The 10000-nt window shown below is 42.0% G+C and overlaps 1 protein-coding gene across 1 annotated transcript in view; it reads left to right on the forward strand.

Moving 5' to 3' along the window:
* Positions 1-9584: 9584 nt before the first annotated feature.
* The window catches only part of LOC310777508 (dehydrogenase/reductase SDR family member 12-like), a gene marked incomplete at both ends in the record, with an annotated part of 9981 nt that continues 9565 nt past the window's right edge, over positions 9585-10000 (forward strand). The window contains one exon of the mRNA XM_083637860.1: positions 9585-9640. Within this exon, the coding sequence (XP_083493986.1) occupies positions 9585-9640 (56 nt within the window). The remainder of the gene's footprint in view (positions 9641-10000) is intronic.

Genomic DNA, 10000 nt, shown 5'->3' on the forward strand with positions numbered 1-10000 from the left:
GAATCCGGCGTAAGCGTGGATTTATGAGTAGCTTAACCATTGAAAATATGTTGACCGAATGTAGAGAACTGATACAGAGGCTGAGTGGAGAGAGAATGGCGAGTAAGAGGCCTTTTAAGATGGCTTCTAGGAGCTAGTAGAATGACGTGGCTGTTCCTGAGATGAAGTGTCTGTATTCCTGTTAGGAGGAGTGAGGGTGGATGAGTTGGAACTTCCCAGACCCTACGTGCCCCCCCAAAAAAATGGCCTATCTGAGGCTGATGTGTCGAACTGCCTCTGCGGCAGCTGATGGGTCTGTAGCAGCTGATTAATTGAACTGCGTTCTGTGCAGTGACTGAAGGAGTGAACTGCGTCTGCAGCGGCTGATGAATTGAACTGCGTTCTGTGCAGTGACTGAAGGAGTGAACTGCGTCTGCAGCGGCTGATGAATTGAACTGCGTTCTGTGCAGTGACTGAGGGAGTAAACTGCATCTGCAGCGACTGATGAATTGAACTGCGTTCTGTGCAGTGACTGAAGGAGTGAACTGCATCTGCAGCGGCTGATGAATGGAACTGCACTCTGCGGTGGCAGATGGAGCTAACTGCATCTCGACAGCTGATGGCTTAACTGCTCTGCTCTGTGCCGTAACTGATGGGGCAGACTATCTGCAGTGGCTGATGGTTTGAACTCTACTCTGTGCAGTAGATGAGGCTGACTGCGTCTGCAGTAGCTGTTGGAGAAAACTGCGTCTGTAGCAGCTGACAGATAAACTGGTAAGGATAGACAATGTGGACCAGGCTGAAGCCATGTGGGCCGGGCTGAAGCCATGTGGGCCGGGCTGAAGCCATGTGAGGAGAGATGAAGGGGTCGAGGGGATGAAGGGATGAAGGAGTCCAGCGATTGCTGGATGTAGGTTGCGGGGGGGGGGGGGTGGCCTCCTGTAGCCAGGTGCTCCTGCCTAGATTGGCTGCTGCCAATGCTGGAACTGGATGGCAGGGCTCTGTGTCATTCCCTGAGTGAAGCGGGTTGACCACGACGACCGTCCTGTGGTATGTCGTCGTGTCTTGTTGTGTTCTGTGATTGAGCTCACTAAATTGAATTCCTGTCAACGATGATGAAAGGCAATGAAGTATTGGAACTTGAAACTTGAAACTCGTGGTAGCGGCAATATCGGTTCTGATGGGGACTGACTGTAGGTGGCGCTGTAGTAATAACTGAAGCACCGGCCGTAGGTGGTGCTGTGGTGAAGGCTGGAGAACCTGCTGTAGACAGCGCTATGCTGAAGCTGGATGACCGAAGGCAGGAGCGCTGAGGTAAGGCTAGGGATCAGCTGTGGAGGTGTTATGGTTAGAGAGACAGCCAGGTGAGTTATACATTTGGGTGATGGGGAAGGGAGGGGGGGTTGAGGGGGGGAGGGCGACAAGGAAAGACCAGTTGGGAAAAGAGGAGGGTTGGGCTGATTAGCCGAAGCCGTGTTGGCTGAGACAGAGAAAGTGGGGGCAGAAGCCATGTTGCTGTTCTTGGCTGAATGAAAGTTAGAGGAATTGAGGGATGAAGGGATGAAAGGATGCATGTGTACAGGGTTTTTGTGCAGCCTGCGGGACTGGGATGAGAGGGAAGCTGAGATCAGCTGAGAGAGATGGGAGACATAGGGAGCAGGCACGGGATATGACTTGAATATCATGTTTTGAATGAATGTAAACAATAATACATGAAGAGATGAGATCAGCTGTGAATGTCTGGCAGAGGGAGCCAGGGAATATACGACCTGGCTGCAGCTGTCTGCAGCTTCAGTGGCACTGTGACATCAAACCGGACAGCGCTGACGGTGATTGGCTCATGGCTCTCGCAGGTTTGGCTCTGGATTGGCTCTGCCAAGCAGGACCCGGAAGCGCTGTCTGCTCGGAAAGTTTGTTGTGATGGACGGGATATGACTTGAATATCATGTTTTGAATGAATGTAAACAATAATACATGAAGAGATGAGATCAGCTGTGAATGTCTGGCAGAGGGAGCCAGGGAATATACGACCTGGCTGCAGCCGTCTGCAGCTTCAGTGGCACTGTGACATCAAACCGGACAGCGCTGACGGTGATTGGCTCATGGCTCTCGCAGGTTTGGCTCTGGATTGGCTCTGCCAAGCAGGACCCGGAAGCGCTGTCTGCTCGGAAAGTTTGTTGTGATGGATGCTGAATGGCATGAATTACTATCGCTTTTCCTCTCTCTCTTATGTTGAAAGGGGATGCATTTCCTTCTCTGGAACGTTGGGTGCAGGTGACAGTAAAGTCTGTATTCGGCTCCGTTGTGTGAACGTGGAGTTTAGCACGTGAAGACCGGGGTGCGCCGTGTTGAAGGGGATTCGGCATGACACCGGGAAACGTAGTTGAAGAAGATGCGCTGCCTCGCTGGAATGGATCGCCTTCCGCGTTTGTCGAGTCGATTTGGCCCAGGAATATTGACTGATGATGCCATCTGGCTGGCCGTGGAGACTGCTTTGGCACGGAGGCTGTGATGTGACGATAGCATGTCTGGTGGACGCTGCTAATCGGTAGCAAATCACGCAGTCGCCATCTGAATCGGGTGGATTGCAGATCTGGATTGCGGTGAGTTTAGCTGTTTGAAATGGTAATTCCAGCGTTTGGCAAAGTTTACTGATGTGTAAGTGTGTGATGTATGTGTGCTGCCTGCACAGGCTGTCTGTCGAGAGATCGAGACAAACAGGGTGAGGCAGGTTAACCAGGTGTAGTAATATTGCCACGTAATTAGAGGAGTGGTTTAGAGGGGTGGTTAGGAAGTTGGGGGAGTGGTTGAGGCGTGGCCCAGCTCCTGAACTTAAGTTAAACGTTAACTTTCATTTCTAGAGCAGAACACAAGACGTCTGCTCAGATGTGCGTTTACTGCGGTGGTTAAATCCCCGATCATGTCTGCCTGGGCTGGGCTATCAGCTAAATTCTAACTTTGCTGAATGGATAGAACGGGGGGATTTACCCCACCCTGACCCCGCCCCCAGCAAGGCTGAGCCAGCTAACCCAGCGTCTATTGTGGGCATTCCTAGAGCCTGTATGGGCGTTCCCAGACATGCGGACTGTCTCTATTTGTACCAATACTCTTACTATTACTATTAATATATTACAGTATTGCAATTTTCATTATTGTGTTGAATCTCTTTATTGATCTTATATCCCATTAATGACTAACGACTAGGCTATATTTAATAAGAGGTTAAGGAAAAGCCCCACATATTTTGTTCTGTAAGAGGTTGAAACACAAAATTTCCAGTGGAAACTGTCAAGACATGTGGCTAAACATGACAAATAAATTACATATTTATTGTGCTGTCATTGGTAGACAAAGTTGATTAAAAACAAAAATCACAGAAACGCACATTTGACTTGACTTCGATTCATTTGATTCAAGAAAAACGTGTGCTGTGGCCTGTTTTGACTGATTTAAAAAAAATCAATGGATTTGTGCTTAGCTCAGCTTGTAGCCTGTAAAGGAAATTATACAATTCCACTGTGGACATTAATTGGTTACTGATTACTGATCTTCTTGCAATCTTGCATTAAAGGTGCCATAAATAGAATTTGATTGCTTGATTCATTGAATAGGCCATTGTTCTAGAGAGAACATCCTGTGTTAGGTAGGTTAAACACATGTCATTACAATGTGCTTAATAGAGGGAACATCCTGTGTTATGTTTGTAAACACATGTCATTATCATGTGTTTAATAGAGGGAACATCCTGTGTTATGTTTGTAAACACATGTCATTACCATGTGTTTAATAGAGGGAACATCCTGTGTTATGTTTGTAAACACATGTCATTATTATGTGCTTAATAGAGGGAACATCCTGTGTTATGTTTGTAAACACATGTCATTACAATGTGTTTAATAGAGGGAACATCCTGTGTTATGTTTGTAAACACATGTCATTACAATGTGTTTAATAGAGGGAACATCCTGTGTTATGTTTGTAAACACATGTCATTACAATGTGTTTAATAGAGGGAACATCCTGTGTTATGTTTGTAAACACATGTCATTACAATGTGTTTAATAGAGGGAACATCCTGTGTTATGTTTATAAACACATGTCATTATCATGTGTTTAATAGAGGGAACATCCTGTGTTATGTTTGTAAACACATGTCATTACAATGTGTTTAATAGAGGGAACATCCTGTGTTATGTTTGTAAACACATGTCATTACAATGTGCTTAATAGAGGGAACATCCTGTGTTATGTTTGTAAACACATGTCATTACAATGTGTTTAATAGAGGGAACATCCCTGTGTTGTGTTTGTAAACACATGTCATTACAATGTGCTTAATAGAAGGAACATCCTGTGTTATGTTTATAAACACATGTCATTATCATGTGTTTAATAGAAGGAACATCCTGTGTTATGTGTGTAAACACATGTCATTACAATGTGTTTAATAGAGGGAACATCCTGTGTTATGTTTGTAAACACATGTCATTATCATGTGTTTAATAGAGGGAACATCCTGTGTTATGTTTGTAAACACATGTCATTACAATGTGCTTAATAGAGGGAACAACCTGTGTTATGTTTGTAAACACATGTCATTATCATGTGTTTAATAGAGGGAACATCCTGTGTTATGTTTGTAAACACATGTCATTATCATGTGTTTAATAGAGGGAACATCCTGTGTTATGTTTGTAAACACATGTCATTACAATGTGCTTAATAGAGGGAACATCCTGTGTTATGTTTGTAAACACATGTCATTATCATGTGCTTAATAGAAGGAACATCCTGTGTTATGTTTGTAAACACATGTCATTACAATGTGTTTAATAGAGGGAACATCCTGTGTTATGTTTGTAAACACATGTCATTACAATGTGCTTAATAGAGGGAACATCCTGTGTTATGTTTGTAAACACATGTCATTATCATGTGCTTAATAGAGGGAACATCCTGTGTTATGTTTGTAAACACATGTCATTACAATGTGCTTAATAGAGGGAACATCCTGTGTTATGTTTGTAAACACATGTCATTACAATGTGTTTAATAGAGGGAACATCCTGTGTTATGTTTGTAAACACATGTCATTACAATGTGCTTAATAGAGGGAACATCCTGTGTTATGTTTGTAAACACATGTCATTACAATGTGCTTAATAGAGGGAACATCCTGTGTTATGTTTGTAAACACATGTCATTATCATGTGCTTAATAGAGGGAACATCCTGTGTTATGTTTGTAAACACATGTCATTACAATGTGCTTAATAGAGGGAACATCCTGTGTTATGTTTGTAAACACATGTCATTACAATGTGTTTAATAGAGGGAACATCCTGTGTTATGTTTGTAAACACATGTCATTACAATGTGTTTAATAGAGGGAACATCCTGTGTTATGTTTGTAAACACATGTCATTACAATGTGTTTAATAGAGGGAACATCCTGTGTTATGTTTATAAACACATGTCATTATCATGTGTTTAATAGAGGGAACATCCTGTGTTATGTTTGTAAACACATGTCATTACAATGTGTTTAATAGAGGGAACATCCTGTGTTATGTTTGTAAACACATGTCATTACAATGTGCTTAATAGAGGGAACATCCTGTGTTATGTTTGTAAACACATGTCATTACAATGTGTTTAATAGAGGGAACATCCTGTGTTATGTTTGTAAACACATGTCATTACAATGTGTTTAATAGAGGGAACATCCTGTGTTATGTTTGTAAACACATGTCATTACAATGTGTTTAATAGAGGGAACATCCTGTGTTATGTTTGTAAACACATGTCATTACAATGTGTTTAATAGAGGGAACATCCTGTGTTATGTTTATAAACACATGTCATTATCATGTGTTTAATAGAGGGAACATCCTGTGTTATGTTTGTAAACACATGTCATTACAATGTGCTTAATAGAGGGAACATCCTGTGTTATGTTTGTAAACACATGTCATTACAATGTGCCTAATAGAGGGAACATCCTGTGTTATGTTTGTAAACACATGTCATTATCATGTGTTTAATAGAGGGAACATCCTGTGTTATGTTTGTAAACACATGTCATTATCATGTGCTTAATAGAGGGAACATCCTGTGTTATGTTTGTAAACACATGTCATTACAATGTGCTTAATAGAGGGAACATCCTGTGTTATGTTTGTAAACACATGTCATTACAATGTGCTTAATAGAGGGAACATCCTGTGTTATGTTTGTAAACACATGTCATTACAATGTGTTTAATAGAGGGAACATCCTGTGTTATGTTTGTAAACACATGTCATTATCATGTGTTTAATAGAGGGAACATCCTGTGTTATGTTTGTAAACACATGTCATTATCATGTGTTTAATAGAGGGAACATCCTGTGTTATGTTTGTAAACACATGTCATTACAATGTGTTTAATAGAGGGAACATCCTGTGTTATGTTTGTAAACACATGTCATTATCATGTGCTTAATAGAGGGAACATCCTGTGTTATGTTTGTAAACACATGTCATTATCATGTGCTTAATAGAAGGAACATCCTGTGTTATGTTTGTAAACACATGTCATTATCATGTGCTTAATAGAGGGAACATCCTGTGTTATGTTTGTAAACACATGTCATTATCATGTGTTTAATAGAGGGAACATCCTGTGTTATGTTTGTAAACACATGTCATTACAATGTGTTTAATAGAGGGAACATCCTGTGTTATGTTTGTAAACACATGTCATTATCATGTGTTTAATAGAGGGAACATCCTGTGTTATGTTTGTAAACACATGTCATTACAATGTGTTTAATAGAGGGAACATCCTGTGTTATGTTTGTAAACACATGTCATTACAATGTGTTTAATAGAGGGAACATCCTGTGTTATGTTTGTAAACACATGTCATTATCATGTGTTTAATAGAGGGAACATCCTGTGTTATGTTTGTAAACACATGTCATTACAATGTGTTTAATAGAGGGAACATCCTGTGTTATGTTTGTAAACACATGTCATTACCATGTGTTTAATAGAGGGAACATCCTGTGTTATGTTTGTAAACACATGTCATTATCATGTGTTTAATAGAGGGAACATCCTGTGTTATGTTTGTAAACACATGTCATTACAATGTGTTTAATAGAGGGAACATCCTGTGTTGTGTTTGTAAACACATGTCATTATCATGTGTTTAATAGAGGGAACATCCTGTGTTATGTTTGTAAACACATGTCATTATCATGTGTTTAATAGAGGGAACATCCTGTGTTATGTTTGTAAACACATGTCATTACCATGTGTTTAATAGAGGGAACATCCTGTGTTATCCTGTGCGGGGGAGTGGCTAGGGGGTCGTAGCTAGGGATAGGTAGGTGGTAGAGATTCGGGGTTCGAGGGGTGGGTAGGGGGATGTGGGTGGGGGAGCGGGAGTGCTGCCATAAAGCTGAATGGCCACACCACTGGGCTGTGTGCTTTAAAGTTGTGTGCTTGGTTCCTATTCTCCTGGATAACTGGCCAAATGCAGACAATGTGACATCATGTCCAGGTATTTCCAGTAGCTACAATCGAGTGGGATGGTAGAAAATGTTGTTTTTAGCTATAGAGAACATCAACAGTAGTTGTCAGGTGTGTACACACACACACACACACACACACACACACCTACACACACATACACACACACACACACACACACACACACACACACACACACACACACACACACACACACTCTCTATCCCTCCAGCCATCTACCTGCACCTGGAGCGACAGTGCACTGTGACATCACAGCATGTTGCCATCTACCTGCACCTGGAGCGACAGTGCACTGTGACATCACAGCATGTTGCCATCTACCGGCACCTGGAGTGACAGTGCACTGTGACATCACAGCATGTTGTCTTTTTCAAAGACAATTACGAGCTCTTTGCCCCGAGGTGCAGCCGTCAGCATCTGCTCTGCCAACAACACTAAAGATAAACCAGGACCTGTGCTGTGTGTCAAGTAGGAAATGAAGGAGTGCCATCATAAAACAGCCAGGCTGCTATTAGAGGGACGAGATTTTTACGACTGGCGTGGAAGAAACGCCTCGGCCTATGATGACATAAAGCATGAAATTTAAATAATAGTCTTGTGTGACACTGATTTATCTGCACTTATGACGAGGAAAAGAAAGCTCATTTCACAGTTTTACAAATTATTGATTTGCATTGATTTGGCTGCCAGACAGATAGGCGTTACACTTGGGGGGGGGGGGGGGGGTCAGTTTAGGACTACTCATATAGCCTATTCAAGAACAGCATATTATTTTCCTCAAAACAGTTTTCAATGTTGTTTCCACGTTTTTATGTCAATATCTTGGAACAAGGCAGAGCAGGTCACTTCAAGAAACTTTGCAGTTGGAACCAAGTGAAATAAACTCTTTAGTGAAAGCTATAGCCTATAATTTCACTTATACTAACAAAGGTATGGACTCAATAGCCGACTTGATCATGGCTGTGCAATCCTCCTAGGCATAAACACGTTATCCAGGTGCATGGACTTTGCATGGATCTTGGGAAAAGCACACTACTCTATATCCGCTTAACAAGATACTCACATAGCCTAGGCTAGGCTGGTAAGGCTACTCACCATTTTGTCACAGTAATAGTCGCAGAGAAGAAGTCACTTCAGCTGAAGCTCGAGTCTTATAAGTCATATCTCGCGTGTCTTGGGATGCGCCGACATTGTTGATCTTTCCTCCCAGAAATCAGTGCGCCTCTGTGGAGCTGGAGGGGAGCAACAGGTGCGCGCATGGTGCCGCGCCCTGCCTGCTGCCATCATGGCTGCAGCCGCTGTGATTGGCTGCCGAGGAGCCGCTGGGCAAGGCTGCTGAAAGACAGGTGGAGGTGGTATAGTTGTCAATAAGCAGTTCAGACTGCAGGAATAAATAGGCCTACCTCAGCATATGAAATTGTGCGCATACATGTTTAGGCTATTTTTCTTAGTCGGTTATGTTACACTCTCTTGCAGAATGCGCATTATTCTGTGGATAAGCCTGCGGCCAGTTCGCTTGCTTATTTATCGACGTGTCGTATGAAATTGGCCATGAACTGATTTTTACAATGCCTCCAGCTACCCCTGCCTTGTCTCCCATGAAGACAACCTTTTTCACTGGGCTCGATAGTAGCCTAATCCTGCAATCAGTTTGACCAGGATATCATCATGGCAAAACTATAAGCTCCTGCAGGAATCACAAGAAAAGTAAAAGAAATAGCCTATTATAATAATAAATAATAATAAATAATTAAATATAATATAATAATATAATCAAGCACATCACGATAAGGTCAATAATCCACTTATTTATAGTCTCTATGGGATAGGAACATTATGGTGATATGAGTTTAAAAAACAACATCAACAACAAAACAACATAAAGTAAGCCTAGGATACAATACAATAGCCAACCAGAACACTCTCTAAGTGTCTTTCTTCTTCCTCTGTTAACTCTGTCCCGCCCACGTGATGTTGTTAATTCTTCGGAGCTCCACGTGGTTTTCTGGTCGCATTAAAAGCGGAGGAGAGAGCGCACCGAGAGCGCACCGAGGCTTCCAGAGCACCATGTCTCTGTACCGCAACTCCGCCTGGTTTGTCAAGGGAGTGACTGAGTTCACCAGGTAAGAAGACACAGAGCTCTGCTCCTTCTCTTCTTCTCTACACACACATTACTGTTCACTGGGGGAAAGTATCCTACTTTAAATAGCCTATTTGTACCATTGAGGTAGCAAGTATTAGGCTACTTCACAGGATTTAGTAGGAAGACAACCTAAAGTCCCATGCAATGATTATTTTGATACAGAGTTTGGTTTGATTTGAATTGGTGCTCATAGCATCATAAGCCATCATACATCACGTAGCCTATTATACATTGTGATCCATTGTTACAAGAGCATGCTATAAACACAAGTAGCCTATATGTAGGAACATTTATTTGCAGTTGAATAGCCTATTTTATGGGGTAATTGGTGATAACAACA

Source organism: Poromitra crassiceps, assembly GCF_964638095.1.
Source record: "Poromitra crassiceps genome assembly, chromosome: 5".
Taxonomy (NCBI): domain Eukaryota; kingdom Metazoa; phylum Chordata; class Actinopteri; order Beryciformes; family Melamphaidae; genus Poromitra; species Poromitra crassiceps.